The sequence below is a fragment of the Xenopus tropicalis genome, chromosome 1 (genome assembly GCF_000004195.4).
Source record: "Xenopus tropicalis strain Nigerian chromosome 1, UCB_Xtro_10.0, whole genome shotgun sequence".
Taxonomy (NCBI): Eukaryota; Metazoa; Chordata; class Amphibia; order Anura; family Pipidae; genus Xenopus; species Xenopus tropicalis.
The window spans coordinates 140,746,634-140,765,766 of record NC_030677.2 but is presented as its reverse complement, the minus strand read 5'-3'; the positions used below and the strand labels follow the sequence as shown (position 1 = coordinate 140,765,766).

The 19,133-nt window shown below is 39.2% G+C and overlaps 1 gene segment (V, D, J or C); it reads left to right on the top strand.

Annotated features, from left to right (window-relative positions):
* Positions 1-9,746: 9,746 nt before the first annotated feature.
* LOC116412146 lies at positions 9,747-10,228 on the top strand. The segment is given in 2 exon segments: positions 9,747-9,812; positions 9,903-10,228. Coding segments are annotated over 2 exon segments (372 nt in total).
* The last annotated feature ends 8,905 nt before the right edge of the window (positions 10,229-19,133 follow it).

Here is a 19,133-nt window from a genome sequence, read left to right as displayed (position 1 = left end):
TATAATGTAAAAGCCCAGATTTAATATTTATATTTGCTTTCAGGTGTCTTCACTCAAGTTACTTTGGACCAATCTACTTCTGTGTTTGTGACAGTATCAGAAACCCTGAAACTCTCATGTAAACTTTCCATCTCTGTTAGCAGTTATGATTGGGCATGGGTCAGACAGACTTTAGGGAAAGGCCTGGAACATATGGGGTATTTGAACACCATTGGGAGCTCTTACCCAGCCCCCTCATTTCAAAGTCAAGTCACATTTACCAGGGATACCTCAAGGAACGAAGTTTACTTGCAAATGATCAACATGAAAATTGAAGACCATGGAACATATTACTGTGCCAAATACACAGTGGCAGAAGGAAGTGAGGACTAGTGTTAAAATTCCATAGTTAGAAGAAAACAGTGGATAGAGATAATAATATAATAATAAGCAGACATACCTGTACAGCATAGAAAGTTAGATCTATATTGTTAGGTAGGTAGTGCAAGATGCCTTTCCCCCCGGGGAAGAAAAGTCAGATAACCATTGCACATAATTAGTTGTCCTTAGCAGTATATGTTCTGTAGTAGTAAGTGCCTATCAACGGGTTGCAGACTCCCATGGTGGTGGTGGTGCATATAGTTACAAATATGATAATTCAGTTACCTAGAGAGCACAACAAGCCTTATAGCTTCATCACAGTGACTTTATTGTGGAAACCTTATGCACTACATGTTTCGGCTCAACAGCCTCTCTCAGCTGCTTATACAAGTGACACAAGCAAACCAACTTTTAAACACTACATTATATCAACAGGTTCCACCAGTTCCCTAGTGTGGCCAGGTACATATGATATCATAGAACAAAAGGTGTACTGCCATTTGGTGGCCTACTCCCCTAACATCACAAGTAGATTAAGTTTTGATTTCATAGATTCAAATTAAGAAGTCCATTTCCTACCCAAAATTGCATTAATCAAAGTATTGTTCAGTACATTTATAAAGAGAAAGAGTCTATATTCAGCAAGTCTGAAAATGAAAAGATATGTTACAAAAACTTGTTTGTTTGTTTTTTTTAAATTTGAAACTCAGTGCTTCATTCATACCATGAGGTTCTATTGTGTCTATTCTATGAATCCATTTTGCTTCACACTGGAGTAACAGGCATGTTCTATCCCCCCTTCCTCTTTGTGGGAGATGTACTTCCTCCAAGACAAGCCATCGTAATGTTGCTGAACTATGTTTATTTAAAAATGTTTCTCCACAGGTGTCTGTGTTTTTTCTTCTATTCTGGATCATAAGTGGTGATAGAATATTTGTGTTCCCGAATCCTAACCTTGATTTGTCCAACCACTTCTCCTATATACATTTTTCCACATGGACACATTAGTGCAGTGTTTTTCAACCTTTTTTGGGCAAAGGCACACTTGTTTCATGAAAAATATCACGAGGCACACCACCATTAGAAAATGTTAAAAAATTTAACTCTGTGCCCAGCAGCAGTGCCCCCCTAGTACACTGGTGCCCAGCAGCAGTGCCCCCCTAGTACATTGGTGCCAAGAGCAGTGCCCCCCTAGTACATTGGTGCCCAGCAGCAGTGCCCCCCTAGTACATTGGTGCCAAGAGCAGTGCCCCCCTAGTACATTGGTGCCCAGCAGCAGTGCCCCCCTAGTACATTGGTGCCAAGAGCAGTGCCCCCCTAGTACACTGGTGCCCAGCAGCAGTGCCCCCCTAGTACATTGGTGCCAAGAGCAGTGCCCCCCTAGTACATTGGTGCCCAGCAGCAGTGCCCCCCTAGTACATTGGTGCCAAGAGCAGTGCCCCCCTAGTACATTGGTGCCCAGCAGCAGTGCCCCCCAGTACATTGGTGCCAAGAGCCAGCCCCCCTAGTACATTGGTGCCCAGCAGCAGTGCCCCCATAAGTCAGTGTGCCCCGTGGCCCCCCCTAATACATTGGTGCCCAGCAGCATTTTACTCTTCGGCGGCTTCAGCAGCATCTTCCCCTCACGCGCGCCGCCTCTGCACTTCTGCCTACACGCAACCGCACACAGGCCCTTTTATAACGTTGCGCCTCGTGCGTACTGACAGCACCCGTACACACGGGGCGCAACCAATGACAGGGCCCGGATTTTTTTTTGAAAGTAAAAATTGCGGCCCTGCCTACGGCACACCAGGCAACATCTCGCGGCACACTAGTGTGCCGCGGAACAGCGGTTGAAAAACGCTGCATTAGTGTATAGACCACAAATTTAGAATTGCATGTATGGTATCTTATGTCCCTTTTGTGGGTGTGTTATAAAGTCTTCTTTTATAATAGAGTTACAACTGCACCCCTAGCAAGGATATGTGCCACGCTTAGGGGGACCCAGGAAGCATGGTTTTCTTTCTGTTTCACCGATATCTGCTTTTACTAATGTATCGGCCAGGTTGCTCCCTCTTTATGTATGAAAAAAGGTAGTGATTTACAGAATTTTCCCAAATTTGTAATATAGAACAATGGTGTAGGACTAGTTTTTCAAGCCTCTTGCTTAGCAGGCCAGAGTGGCTTACAAAAGGAATCCTCTGTTCTAGTTATCTTTTAGTGGTTCCTTGCTTTCCTTTTTAGCACATCATCCCTTGTATTACAAAGCTCTTTAAAGTCATATCCCTTCTCCACAAACTTCTCTATAAGTGTGGACCTTGAGTTTGCCTCTAATAGTACTGGGTACAAGAAAACTGAGAATGTTATTTCTTAATGTAGGTTTAGTAAAAAAAAGGTGTGTGGCTATGTGTCCATTCTGACTAATAACTTGTACATTAAGGTAGTGGATACATTTCTTATTATACTCCACTGTGAATTTAACAGAATTATATACTATTAATTAATGTAAGGGAGGGAATACAGGGTTATGGGAGATAGCTCTTAGTACTAGTTGATCCAGGGACTGGTCCGATTGCCATCTTGGAGTCAGGAAGGAATTTTTTCCCCTCTGTGGCAAATTAGAGAGGCTTCAGATGGGGTTTTTTGCCTTCCTCTGGATCAACTAGTAGTTAGGCAGGTTATATATAGGCATTATGGTTGAACTTGATGGACTTATGTCTTTTTTCAACCCAACTTACTATGTTACTATGTACTCCATGAAATTCTGTTATATGGCCAAATAATTAAGATGTCATTCACAGGAGTGAAACATAGGATTTTAAAGTAATAATCCACATTTAAAAAGTGCATAAAAGTATTGCGTACTGGGTGCCAGGTTACTGCCCATTGCCATGCCCTGTATTTGGATGTAATATTCCTTATCAAACTAATTATGCTTAAGTACAAAGGACAACAATGCCATGAGGAAATCATGTAGTGTGGGGTATTGAGGTGTATAATGATTGCACATCAACATTGGGGTATTTGTTTGACAATGTCTTGTAGATTTGCATACACAAATTGTGATAGGGGTTGTAAAACAGAGCCAACCCTAGACACAATCAATCTCCCTGGTGGGTGCTGTAGATTCTTATGTATTTTTGAGAGAAGGTAAAGTACTGGTATTCTAGAATGTGTAACAGTCAGAAACTGTAAGTAATTCTTAGATAACGTATGTCAGATTCAAAAAGCAGGATCCATACAAAAAGGTTCACCTTTCCGTCACTGTAATCCTTAAAGGAGAAGGAAAGGCTAATAAAGAGTTAATCTCAAACTGCAGGCATACCTTCAGTTGTCTCAATAGTGCCCTTAAGTATCCCCATATTTCACCTGTTTAGATGATCAGAAGGGAAACAGGAAGAAAAAACACTTAGCTGTGTAAAAAAAGTTCCCATAATGCTTCGCTCCTACACCGAGACCAAGTGTACATGCTCAATTTGCTGATTGAGTTCTTCTCATTCTTGAGGGAGGTGGGGGCAGGAGAGGGGAGAGAGCAGAGAGCTGCGTGTCTCTGACACATGAATTCTCACAACAAATCTTTTGACAGAGAGTGAGTGCTTATGGCTGTATTTACATAGACCTTTCTGATAAAGCTTACTTAGTTTTTACCTTTCTTTCTCCTTTAATATCTTTCTTAAAGAGAGAAAGTAAGGATTACACTGAAGTTAAGGTGTACCTTTGGCAATTAAAAGGTTGGTCTGCCAGGTTGCTCCAACTCGAAACAAAATGGATCTTTTATCTTCACAGTAGGAAACTGCTGGGTCTCAATAGTGAATTTAATGTTACTCATTATTTCAGATAAGAGTAGGTATATGTTTCTCCTCCATATTTTTTATGCATTATCAATTTTTATTAGGTATTATATCATCTTAGGATGTGCGCTCCCTCGGATAGGTTCTACACAGCTTTGAAATAAGATTTATAATTGCAGTCATTCTACTAAATCTGTATCATGTTTTAAAAACATGTGTAGTTAACACAGCCTGTACAGCCAGTACAGTGTTTTTGTATTTTACTTTATTGTTTTTTTCCTTAATATTTTTGTAATTTGCTGTAAACTTTGTTTATCCTCTTATTTTACCTTAGACATATATATATTTTCTACTTATATGGTTTGTATTGTATCACTAGTTTTGTTTCCACATCTTTCATTTGCTATTGTGTACTTTAATCTGATTGGCTATAACCCCTATAAAAATCATATACAGGAATATGTCCATTAGCCTATGAATAAGTGCCCCAACAGGCACGAAACCCATCAGGGGGTTTTTTTTGTCCTAAATAAATGATCTTTTAACTTTGCTTTATTATTTTTTACTTTCTTTGAGGAACCCATAATTTTTTTCTTTTTGATCGAGATAACAAAAAAAGAACCCAAACAGGATACAGACAGGAAACATGACTTTCCCTTGTGGGAATCTAACAGGGCTGCTCAGTGTATTTAGAAAGTACAAGCAACAAAGACTAGCCAGAGCTGCAATCTCTACTGTTTTTTTGGGTTCAATTTTTTTCTATAGACGTGGATATATTTGAGCTGTACCCTATTTTCAGTTATTTGAAAAATAATTCTGATTCCAGGTGTGTTGCCTGGAAAAAAAATTACCAGAATGTTTTCTATGCATTCAGATTATATAGTTCTTGTAGTTGGAAAATTATGGTGCCTACTCTGGTCATTTCATTAGCGTGAAACAAATAATGCCAGTTCAGTGGGACACTTGAGATATTGCTGGATATCAGTTTGATGTATAACAGACATTATCTGCAGAAACTCTCATGTAGGTAAGGCTGAACTTTGTAAGTCTTGTAAACTTTGTTTTCGTTCTTGTATAACATATTCATCTAGAAACAGAGATCAACAAAGTAATGGAGGATCTTTGTATTACAAGCAAATATATCCTTGTTTATATATGAAAAATCACCCCTAGTGAATATTTCATTTCTTTGTTCCTATTTTTAATAGGGTGCCATTGAGCATTTCTAAAAATAACTCATGTATTTTTTTTGTATTCTCAGGGGCGATTCACAAAAGGTCAAAAAAACGAGTGTTATTTTTAGCAAGCGTTTAAAATATTATCACTTTTTATATTTTGAGAATTAACGATCAATTCACAAAAAGGACACTTGTCTGAATTAAGAACCAATTTTATTGTCGTTATTTATCTTGCGATGACATATTTTTAAGCGATATTTTAAAGCATGCAATATATTTATGCGTTATTTCGTAGCACGCAATATCAGCGCACACTACACACGTAACCGTTGCTTTCTGAAAACTACCACAATGTTTTTTAGTAACGCCCCCTCCTAGGAGGTGTTAAGTTTCACAGTAATTATCGCAACATTTTATGCTTTTAATGCTTAAAATATGTCTGTAAATTATGCATTAGTATTATTAATTATCGCAATGTGATGGACATATCGCTTTGCGGTAACTAATATTTTGGCGCATGTCCTGCAATGACTCTCTTTTGATTAAGTGCCAGTACAACGGTATCACTGTAAGCATGTCAGAGATTTTATTTGTTTCTCACTGCTAGCATTCTTTTTCACCTTGGAATTATGGTATGTCTAATTGTGGCCTGTAGCTAAAAAAGAAGCCATTAAATCATTGCATCACGTGACTGAACATAAGAGATCTGAAACGAGGAAAGGTTTTTGTCACAGTCTGAGTCAGTGTGACGCTAGCGGGTACGGCACAGTGATTCAGAATATTACAAAAACCTTGCAAACATGCACTTATGCAAAGGAAGTGCAGTGTGTGATATGGAAGGAGATTTACTGACAATAGTATTCCTTTAAAAGTATAATAAACATTTATAGCTGAAAAACAACCACTAGTTAAATAAACAGATTTGCAGCAGAGCGCTGTGAAGTCTGTATGTAAAATTGTTGGTACCTAAGATGGGGGTACAGGAACAAACCATTGAGGACAAAAGAAATCCTCAGGTCATAAGCCAGTGTGCAATCATATGGTGATGTCACTATAGGCACCTGTGTATTACTGATGTGTGGGTCAGGAAAAACTCAACCTGCACCCGACCCTAACCCACAAAACATCAAGCCACACCTGACCCTAAAACACATTGTTGCCATTGTAGGACCCACACCCATCTTGTACCCACATTTTTCTGCTCCATGACAGGGAATTTTCAGGAGCGTAGATGATGTGTACTTCCCGCACGCAATGTAAATCTGCAATGTTACCCAAATTTCAACTCAAACTGGCCTGACCCACGGATTTCAGGTCAACCCACGTATCACTGCTGTATGTGTATAAAGGACAGCCCGGTGGTTAGCATTTCTATGTTACAGCCGTTGGGTTATCATTTTAAATCTTACCAGGGCATTATATTCATGGGGCATCTTTACTAAAGCAGCAAAAGTTCAAATTCGGAGTATCTTCTCCAAAAGTGAAAATTCGGCAAAACATTTCCACTTTGCTTAGACAAGTTTTGCCGAATTACCTTTGCACTGGTGAAAGTTCTCTTTCCGAATATTCAGATCTTATCACCAGGTGAAATTTCTCCAGGACAATGTACAAGCACAAGAATGATTTTTTGTCAAGAGAAATTTCTCCAAGTCAAAGCTAGCAATCTACCATTAAAAAGATAGAGAAGCCACTTTTACATCTCATTGTCTGTGTCATCTCTTCCATGCTTGCACATATGTAATTCTTTTGTTGTTAAATTTTCTAGTGAATTTTCTTACCTACAATTGTATGAGGAAAATAAACAGAGAATTTATGCCAAGAGAAAATTTGCCACGTCTCTCAACATACTTGTGAATTTTAGTAAATAGGAGATGCCTAGGGAATAGAGGCAAATCTTGGTGGAGTTAGGGGAGGAGGAAATTGACCCTCTAGTAACTATGCCCCATAGCATTTGTATTTTAGAGGGTTTTCTTTGTATTTTCTAGATCCCTTTCATAGTAGAATTTTAATGTAAATCTCTTCCATCAGTTTTCACATGATAAACCTTTTTTTCATTGAATTGAATTGGGCCCTTTATCTGACCCAACTTTCATTACAGTGGCGATCAGATTTTATAGGACAACATTTGTGAAAATGTGACTCTGGGCTCTATACATCCCTAATCGAAATACTTATTTGTGTCAAAGTGGATGCACTTAATTAACAATAACTTATTTCTACACTAAAAGATATGGACAACGAGAAACAAAACCCAGTAAGTATTTAAATCAATTAATAAATGGTGTTTAATTGATTTTAACACTTATTGGTTTTGTTTCTTGTTATCCATATTAACAGAGGCCTATTTATCAAAATTTGGATTTAGTTTTTTTCTACTTAGAATAAAGTCACACTTTAAAAACAAAACAAAACTTGAATGTATGCTTATTTATAAAAAAAATGCAAATACAAAAAGCTGATTGAATAAATAGTTTAAATCTTGGCTAGGACAGCTCCTATTGACTTCCACATAACCTTGCACGTTTTTGTGCTTTTAGCACTTATTGAATAATAAAAATTTAAATATTTTGAAACATAAATACAATTAATAATTTTTAGCACAAAATACTTACATTGCAAGAATAATACGAGTGTTGATAAATTAGCCCCAAGTTACTTTTTATTGAGTGCATCCACTTTGATACAAACAAGTATTCAGATTTTGTAGCACCCTACTAAATCTCATGTTGTTGTGTGATGTTGCGTCTTTAAATCAGATGAAAATCTCCTGTGTAGTTTATCCCTTACACCAGTGATCTCCAACCAGTAGCTCGTGAGCAACATGTTGCTCTCCAACCCTTTGGGTGTTGCTCCCAGTGGCCTCAAAGCAGGTAGTTATTTTTTAATTTCTGGTTAGGAGGCAAGCTTTGATTGCATACTATCCAGTGTAATGGCCAAACAGAGCCTTCTGTAGGCTTCCAGTCAACACAGGGACAATTAAATAGCCAATTATAGTTCTTTTTGGCACCTCCAGGAACTGTTTTTCATGCTTGTGTTGCTCTCCAAAACTTTTTTCATTTGAATGTTGCTCACAGGTATAAAAGGTTGGGGATCCCTGCCTTACACTTACATAGTTCTTCTTTGTGAACCCACCTCTGCCTGTGATACCCAATAGCCTAACTTTGAGTAACGGCCACTGATTATAATAATTATAATAACAATTATCATAAGTCATGTGAGCCCACACACATTTACCAATGCAACATGCAAAGCGCAAATTCAGGGAAGTACCGCTGCAATGTGGATAAAACAATTGTCTTGTAAGTTCACTTTAAGTTTCTAATCAGTCAATTACATTTCCATGTGGTTTTTCACTTGCTTAAGTCTCATACTTTTTATATTTTTTATATATTAGTATTTGGCACCATGAGGCAGAATAAAAAACATATGCTTGCGAAACTTTCCAATTCAGGAAACATCTGCTTTCCCTCTTCCTTCTTTATATGGTTAGCAGCAGGAGATAATGTACAAATAACTTTAGAGTGTAAGAAAGCAATTCATAAGATGTTTCTCTCCTAGACCTGAAGTGCTACACATCAACTCCACATGCCATGGATATTAATGTTTACTGTATGTTCTCCCAATGTTAATGTATGTTTGTGAGTACTCTGGTTTTCCTCCACACCCCAAAACAGGCAGGTTAATTGGCTTCTGAAAAAATTGACCCTAGAATGCAATAGGGACCTTAGATTGTAAGCTCCACTGGGGCAGGGACTGATGTGACTGGGGCTGCCTGATTGTGTTTTAAATACAGGTATAGACCTGTTATCCAGAATGCTCAGGACCTGGGGCTTTCCGGATAAGGGATCTCCATATCTTTATTTATATCTTAGCTGGGATCAAGTACAAGGTTCTGTTTTATTATTACAGAGAAAAAGGGAATCATTTTTAAAAATTAGAATTATTTGCTTATCATGGAGTCTATGGGAGATGACCTTTCCGTAATTCAGAACTTTCTGGATAATGGGTTTCCGGATAAGGGATCCTATACCTGTACCAGATAATACAAAAATGAATTAAGATAAAGACATTGGCCTAGAAATGGTTTCATATTGATATGTTCCTTTAACTCAATATGAGTTAAAACAAAAATATATAGTATAAAAAGTCACAATATTTAAGATTTCATCTTGAGTGACTTGTTTATAATCTTGTCTGGTGAAAAATATCTGAGCAGAGATGTAAAGCTCCTATAAACATGCTGATAGCTCATCGATTTCCATTTATGAGTCAAAAGACTCATATTCTTCAAAAGTAGCAGCTAAGGCTCTTGACATTGTGTGTGTCCCTTTATATGCTCATGAACCTATTAAATCTATTTACCTCTATGCAAATGAACACCGCTTCCTCTAGGTAAATAGGCAGTGTTTTTTATTTCTGAATGTGTTGGACAGAGAGCAGCCCAGCAGAGACATCAACATGAAGGATTTTTTTTCTCTTCTGGTCCTGATGAAACTTATGTCATGTACGGAACCCCCCTACCCCCTGTTACCTTCTGTTCTGTCTCATTATAATACATAGTTTGTCTAACCTCTCTTTGCACTTCTATGTTCAGGTACCGTCTCACAGATTACTTTGGACCAGCCTGGCTCTGCAGTTGTGAATCCATCAGGAACTCTAAAACTCTCCTGTAAAGTCTCGGTCTCTGTAGCTAGTTGGGACTGGGCATGGATCTGGCAGGCTCCTGGGAAAGGGCTGGTGTATATGGGGTATTTAAGCAGCGGCGGGAGCTCTTACCCAGCCTCCTCATTTCAAAGAGTCACTTACACCAGGGACACCTCAAAGAACGAGATTTACTTACAAATGACCAGTATGAAAAGTGAAGACTCTGGGACATATTACTGTGCAAGATACACAGTGACAGAAGGAAGTCAAAACTGATTTTAAAACCTCATCCTGAGAACCTAAATAATTAGGGTGGTTTCAGTAATGCATGCTATAAAGAAGGGTAGTGAACGTAAGTGCAATTAAATCAAGAGCATGCCCTTAAGTGCTCATTTTCACAGCACGTCCACTCTCTGGTTTACTGCTGTTCAAATCAAAAACCCAGTACTACATGCAAAAAGCAGCATCAGTATATGCACCCCAGCCCTGTTCTACAGTCTGCCTTAGAGTAGGTGGTAAGAACAGTGCTCCGATGCAGACTGCGCCTTCTGTCGCTCTGTATCTTCGGCATCATTAAGACTGGGTGGGGATGCTTACTTGCCTCCCCCTACCCACCGCTCTTGAATCAAGCTCTACATAGTGCAGGCAGCACTCAATTCAAAGCACAGTCCATACTGTAGGTCTCTGCGCTTCAAAACAGAGCACTGAGGCCTGCAGCTATTTGCACAATAGCATCGGCAGCTTATCTGCCCATGTATGGGGCCCTACCTGACCAATATGTGGCTGACAGGATCAGACAGGTTTTATTTTCCTGTTGGATCGAGGGCCACATGAGTTCATCGATACAGTCCATGCCCTGGTGGCTTATTTCCTCTTTGTATAAGCCAAGCGATTGTATCAGTCTAATATCGCCCACCATAGTTGGACATATTGGCGAAAGATCTGCTCATTTGGCAGCCTCGACAATCTTAAAGGATGTAATAAAATGTGCCAGGCAGTGACCAAAATGTAATTTTTTTATAGTACAGGTATGGTATCCCTTACCCGGAAACCCGTTTTCCATAAATCTCTGAATTATGGAATGAGGAATGAGAACTGGCCCTTTTAATATGTTTTTGTGTCTAGCATCCCTCCCTCATTATGCATAATGCATGCTTGTGTGTGATGCACCTCATGCTAGGAGCCAAGGCAGAAATGCCTCTAATAATATTGTCTGTATATCCTTATATATATAAATTTATATGTACAGTATAAACTATTGAATTTTTGGAGATTATTTTTCACCTTTTTGACAATGATGATAATTAAGTGTGGTTTAGGTCAAATTCAAGGTTTCAGGAAATAATATTTTATATTCACCTTAATTTGCTTATTTTTTGCTAAATCTGCCCCTTAGGTGCTAATTTATCAATGGTTGTTTTTTCTGCAGTTTGTATTTTGTGTTAAAATTCTGATTTTTTCATTTCATACAGTAGAATTTTTCACCATTTATTATGCAACAAAACCGTTAAAAACTTGAATGTAAAAATACGCCATCTAAAAGTTGTTAAGGTCACGTAGAATTCAATTGGAGCTGTCCTAGGCATTTTTTTTTTGCAGTACTCATTATTTTTGTAATTTTTGGGCGGAGCTATTCGTGCAATTTAAGTGATGTCAAATTTGAGTTATTTTTTTTTTTTACACATTTTGGCATCTGCATTTTTGTTGAAGTGTTTTTTAATAAATAAGGGAACATTCATGCTTTTTTTCATTTGTGAATTAAGTTGTGGTAGAAGGAAACCTCTAAAACGACACAAATCTGAATGTTGATATATAGGTCTCCACATGTTATTTCTATGCTTATCCTTAATTTAAGAAATGACATATGAAAAGACATTAAAGAGAATTTTCACCCAAAACATTTTTCTGCATAAATTTCCAGCTTTCCAATATAAATTTTTCAGTGGTTTTAAAGTTATATGTAAATGTAATTGCTTTGAAAGCAGTATTTACTCATCCCTTCCTGTTCTCTGGTTCTGAATGGTTCTTGAAGCAAAAGTCATCTCTGCTCTTGGTCTTTAAAACAATTGGCTTCTGCTGCATGGTTTCAGGGGTCAGAGCCAGAAATGCAGAGAATATAAGCCACATGACACATGGAAACAAAAAAGAAAAAAATTGCTTGTGGCAATGTAACAGTCCTCTGCATATAAAGAAAAATACAAACATTAGTTAGAATTAACCTGTGATGTCTATTAAACCTGTGGTGTGAATTTGGTTTTCCCAGGATCTGGTTTGAGCTGCTTTCTACTTGCAGTTATTCTGAAGTCAGAAATGGATTTTATATTCAATTGCTCCCCAATATTCCTTTCAAAATAAGGTAATTCCTTGTTAAGTGTGGCTCATAAGTTAAAATAAGGCTTATTGCAGGTCACACTTTCAAAATATATGGTAGCTTGGGAACTAGCAGTAACCTAGTGCTTAATCATAACCCACCCTATATACTGAGCTTGATTTTATGGCACTCTGCGAAAACCTCTGGTTGTCAGTTTAATGTATCACAGACACACATTTAGGGGCAGATTTATAAACATTCAGATTTTGGTGGTTTAGAGGTTTTTGAAACCATGACTAAACTCATTTCCACTAAAACCACAAACGTCTTGTAATTTATTAAAGGATCCGAATTGAAAAGGCACAAACAAAAAAAAATGTGGAAAAAAAGCAAAAACTAAACTAAAAAAATTCACACTGACATTGATCCACATATATCCTAAGTATGTTTGACCCCCTAATGAATATCCCTGAAAAGAGTGCTGTGTTTTTCGGATTTTGTGTTACTCATTGTTAATAAAAAAAACAATATATTTACATACTGGCAAACAAATATTTTTATTATTATAATGCAAAAATAATGAATCTTTGTTTCTGGCTCCATTTATTTTCCTTGGGTAACAGAATAATACTACATGTAGGATTGCATCACAGTAAAAAAGGCATCACATTTGAGGTATATCAGAAATACTAAGGAGCTTACTAGGAGTTCTGGGAATGCGACACTTGACAAATCATATCAAAAACATAAGCAAATAAGTATCACCATTTGAATATGTTTGAACCCAGCATACATAAATGAAGGAAGGATAAAAGGTTATTGTCAAAGTCTATTACAGTGTGACACATATACTTATAGCGGGTTTGTTATCATTTATCAGATTTAATGATGATAATATTCACACAGTATACATTAAAATATAATAACTTAGTGATTTGTGGATTCAACATGCATTAAATAATGAGATAACTTGAAAGAAAAATCAAGGAATCAGTAGTGAATCAGATACAGTAGGGTACATCTGCTGTGCAGTAAATGCTTTGTATAGAAATATAATCATTCTATTCTGATGTTATTTCAAAAAACACCACTAAGGGCACCATAGCTCCTTATGAGTCTTTGTGGGACTGCATCAGAATGTTTATAGAAAAGGCAGAGTACAACTCAGGATACATATCCTATGGAATGCTGAATTCTGATTTGTCATAAAGAATATTGGGTTGTTTTGTTGCATTCCATGCCTGAATGATTAATATGTGATATCATGAAGTAACATGTCAAATGGGGGCCTGAGATATACAGGGTCATTGCTCATAGGTTCCCTTTTTTAAAAAACAAAACAAAAACATATTGTTGACAGTTTTATGGAGAGGATGGTCCCTAAGAATTTTGCTGCAGTCGTTCACACTAAGGGGTTTATTTATAAGTACAAAATTAAGCCTCACACACTCTCTGAATGAATAGAGAATTGTGCAATGTTACTGGGGTAAGGTAATTTGTTTCTGAATGTATAAAGCGCAAAGCCGCATACAAACAAAAACACAAACATAATTTTCTGTTTGCGGGTGACATCCCTTTTAACCCTTTAAGTGCCAAGGGACGTAGATTCTACGTCCCAGGTACCAAGGGACCAAAGTGCCATGGGACGTAGAATCTACGTCCAATGGCACTGTCGGGTTTACAAGCGCTGCGCTCGCTTTTAAAGCAGCGCAGCGCTTGTAAAGCCTTCACAACCCCCTAGGCAACGAGCGAATAAGGACATACTCACCGATCCGGTCGCCCAGCCGCACCGATCGTCGCTCCAGCCAATGACAGCAGTGGACACGCATTGATGACGTGTCCACTGCTGTCCCTTTAAATAGCGCCACCTACTGTCGGCTCCCTCACTCCTGCTGCGCACGTTGGACCGGATGGAGCTCCCCTGCTGCCTGCCTGCTGGATTTATCGACCCTGATCGCCTCTGATCGCCTGCCTGCCTTGGGTAAGCTGAACTACAACTCTCTACCACTGTTTATTTTGCTTATTTCTATCTCAACTGTCTAAAAATTTTTTTTTTTTTTTTTTCAATTTTTTCTTCTATCTTTGTCATTATTACACTTTTGTACACATACACACTTATTTACAACTTTCCCAAGCACACACAGACACTTACACTTACACTTACACTTTTTTTTTTTTTTTTTTTTCTTTCTTTTCTTTTCTTTCTTTCTTTGCTTTCTTTGGCAGTCTTTTTTTTTACTAAAACTTTATTTCTGATCTTGCTCTATAATTATCTGATTTATTTGGTTGCATTTTAGTGTTTTTTTGGCATTTTCATAATTGATTTCTGTTTTTGAATTATTCTATTGCACTGTAACTTTTTTATTGCTATTGGGTGCTGAATTTGCAGTGACGTTGGTGGATCCAGGGCTCTGACCACCGATTTCATTGCAATTATTGTTCTTCTGTTGGTTTAGGTGGTTTTATTGGATTTTACTGATTTTATGGTGTTTTATCTTTGCATTGTTCTTTGTGTGTTTAGTGCCCCTAAAAGGTTGCTTTTGCAGTGACATTGGTGGATCCAGGGCTCTGACCACCGATTTCATTGCAACTATTGTTCTTTGATTGCTTTTAGTGGTTTTATTCCATTTTAACTTCATTTGATTTCAGTTGTTCTAGAAAGGTCCAGAGGTGCTAAGATTGTTCTGGTAGTTTCTATTGCCAAGGGTTAGGCTGATGCCACACATGGCGTAGGGCTGATTTTTTCAGCAAGTGGAAAAACGATTGCCGAAAATTCAGCCCTACGCCTGCTACTTGTGCCTGCACCCGAATGAATGGGATACGCTCGGGTGCAGGCACATGTAGCCGATATACGCATGAAAACGCGAGACTTTGCATTCTCACGCGTTTTCATGCGTATATCGGCTACATGTGCCTGCACCCGAGCGTATTCCATTCATTCGGGTGCAGGCAAAAAAAAAGGGGTGCATAGAGTGCAGCCCCAATATTATGCATTTTCAGGTTTGGTGGCCATGTACTTATGCGCAACCAGACATAGGTATCGTTTTATTCAGGGGAACTTGCAGATTGATGGTTAGTAAGTTTTTGGTAGTTGCCATGGAGATTTTGGGGAGAAATCTAGGTTTTTTATCTGGTTTTTCCTTGATTTCTGACCAAAGCGCTGACTTCTGCAAGGGACTGCGGCCACAATTTTCCATGTAGAAAGAGAAGAATGGTGTCTCTGAATAGCTGAAGGTGTGCACTTTTCGTAAATATATAGATTGTGGGGGTTATCTCACAGGTAGGGGGGGTTAACACTGAAAAACTGCAGGTAGTGCACATAGAGCGCAGCCCCCAAAATTTCAACTGAAATTGCCCTTATGCATTGCCCCTGTTTTGGGGCATTTGGTGGCCACGTCTTTATGTGCACCCATACATATGGGGTATCGTTTTATTCAGGGGAACTTGCAAATTGAGGTTTAGTAAGTTTTTGGTAGTTGCCATGGAGATTTTGGGGAGAAATCTAGGTTTTTTATCTGGTTTTTCCTTGATTTCTGACCAAAGCGCTGACTTCTGCAAGGGACTGCGGCCACAATTTTTCATGTAGAAAGAGGAGAGTGGCGTCTCTGAATAGCTGAAGGTGTGCACTTTTCAGAAATATATAGTTTGCGGGGGTTATTTCACAGGTATGGGGGTGTTTAGACTAAATAACTGCAGATAGAGCACAGCCCCCCCTTATGCATTGCCCCGGTTTGGGGGCATTTGGTGGCCACGTCTTTGTGTGTACCCATACATATGGGGTATCGTTTTATTCAGGGGAACTTGCAGATTGAGGTTTAGTAAGTTTTTGGTAGTTGCCATGGAGATTTTGGGGAGAAATCTAGGTTTGTATCTGGTTTTTCCTTGATTTCTGACCAAAATCTAGGGTTGTATCTGGTTTTTCCTTGATTTCTGACCAAAGCGCTGACTTCTGCAAGGGACTGCGGCCACAATTTTCCATGTAGAAAGAGGAGAGTGGCGTCTCTGAATAGCTGAAGGTGTGCACTTTTCAGAAATATATAGTTTGCGGGGGTTATTTCACAGGTATGGGGGTGTTTAGACTAAATAACTGCAGGTAGAGCACATAGAGCACAGCCCCCCCTTATGCATTGCCCCTGTTTGGGGGCATTTGGTGGCCACGTCTTTATGTGTACCCATACATATGGGGTATCGTTTTATTCAGGGGAACTTGCAGATTGAGGTTTAGTAAGTTTTTGGTAGTTGCCATGGAGATTTTGGGGAGAAATCTAGGTTTTTATCTGGTTTTTCCTTGATTTCTGACCAAAATCTAGGGTTGTATCTGGTTTTTCCTTGATTTCTGACCAAAGCGCTGACTTCTGCAAGGGACTGCGGCCACAATTTTCCATGTAGAAAGAGAAGAGTGGTGTCTCTGAATAGCTGAAGGTGTGCACTTTTCGTAAATATATAGATTGTGGGGGTTATCTCACAGGTAGGGGTGGTTAACACTGAAAAACTGCAGGTAGTGCACATAGAGCGCAGCCCCCAAAATTTCAACTGAAATTGCCCTTATGCATTGCCCCTGTTTTGGGGCATTTGGTGGCCACGTCTTTACGTGCACCCATACATATGGGGTATCGTTTTATTCAGGGGAACTTGCAAATTGAGGTTTAGTAAGTTTTTGGTAGTTGCCATGGAGATTTTGGGGAGAAATCTAGGTTTTTTTATCTGGTTTTTCCTTGATTTCTGACCAAAGCGCTGACTTCTGCAAGGGACTGCGGCCACAATTTTTCATGTAGAAAGAGGAGAGTGGCGTCTCTGAATAGCTGAAGGTGTGCACTTTTCAGAAATATATAGTTTGCGGGGGTTATTTCACAGGTATGGGGGTGTTTAGACTAAATAACTGCAGGTAGAGCACATAGAGCACAGCCCCCCCTTATGCATTGCCCCGGTTTGGGGGCATTTGGTGGCCACGTCTTTATGTGTACCCATGCATATGGGGTATCGTTTTATTCAGGGGAACTTGCAGATTGAGGTTTAGTAAGTTTTTGGTAGTTGCCATGGAGATTTTGGGGAGAAATCTAGGTTTGTATCTGGTTTTTCCTTGATTTCTGACTAAAGCGCTGACTTCTGCAAGGCACTGCGGCCACAATTTTCCATGTAGAAAGAGGAGAGTGGCGTCTCTGAATAGCTGAAGGTGTGCACTTTTCAGAAATATATAGTTTGCGGGGGTTATTTCACAGGTATGGGGGTGTTTAGACTAAATAACTGCAGGTAGAGCATATAGAGCACAGCCCCCCCTTATGCATTGCCCCTGTTTGGGGGCATTTGGTGGCCACGTCTTTATGTGTACCCATACATATGGGGTATCGTTTTATTCAGGGGAACTTGCAGATTGAGGTTTAGTAAGTTTTTGGTAGTTGCCATGGAGATTTTGGGGAGAAATCTAGGTTTTTATCTGGTTTTTCCTTGATTTCTGACCAAAATCTAGGGTTGTATCTGGTTTTTCCTTGATTTCTGACCAAAGCGCTGCCTTCTGCAAGGCACTGCGGCCACAATTTTCCATGTAGAAAGAGGAGAGTGGCGTCTCTGAATAGCTGAAGGTGTGCACTTTTCAGAAATATATAGTTTGTGGGGGTTATTTCACAGGTATGGGGGTGTTTAGACTAAATAACTGCAGGTAGAGCACAGCCCCCCCTTATGCATTGCCCCTGTTTGGGGGCATTTGGTGGCCACGTCTTTATGTGTACCCATACATATGGGGTATCGTTTTATTCAGGGGAACTTGCAGATTGAGGTTTAGTAAGTTTTTGGTAGTTGCCATGGAGATTTTGGGGAGAAATCTAGGTTTTTATCTGGTTTTTCCTTGATTTCTGACCAAAGCGCTGACTTCTGCAAGGGACTGCGGCCACAATTGTCCATGTAGAAAGAGAAGAGTGGTGTCTCTGAATAGCTGAAGGTGTGCACTTTTCGGAAATATATAGATTGTGGGGGTTATCTCACAGGTAGGGGGGGTTATCAATGAAAAACTGCAGGTAGTGCACATAGAGCGCAGCCCCCAAAATTTCAACTGAAATTGCCCTTATGCATTGCCCCTGTTTTGGGGCATTTGGTGGCCACGTCTTTATGTGCACCCATACATATGGGGTATCGTTTTATTCAGGGGAACTTACAGATTGAGGTTTAGTAAGTTTTTGGTAGTTGCCATGGAGATTTTGGGGAGAAATCTAGATTTTTATCTGGTTTTTCCTTGATTTCTGACCAAAATCTAGGGTTGTATCTGGTTTTTCCTTGATTTCTGACCAAAGCGCTGACTTCTGCAAGGGACTGTGGCCACAATTTTCCATGTAGAAAGAGAAGAATGGTGTCTCTGAATAGCTGAAGGTGTGCACTTTTCGTAAATATATAGATTGTGGGGGTTATCTCACAGGTAGGGGGGGTTATCACTGAAAAACTGCAGGTAGTGCACATAGAGCGCAGCCTCCAAAATTTCAACTGAAATTGCCCTTATGCATTGCCCCTGTTTTGGGGCATTTGGTGGCCACGTCTTTATGTGCACCCATACATATGGGGTATCGTTTTATTCAGGGGAACTTGCAGATTGATGGTTAGTAAGTTTTTGGTAGTTGCCATGGAGATTTTGGGGAGAAATCTAGGTTTGTATCTAGTTTTTCCTTGATTTCTGACCAAAGCGCTAACTTCTGCAAGGGACTGCGGCCACAATTTTCCATGTAGAAAGAGAAGAGTGGTGTCTCTGAATAGCTGAAGGTGTGCACTTTTCGTAAATATATAGATTGTGGGGGTTATCTCACAGGTAGGGGGGGTTAACACTGAAAAACTGCAGGTAGTGCACATAGAGCGCAGCCCCCAAAATTTCAACTGAAATTGCCCTTA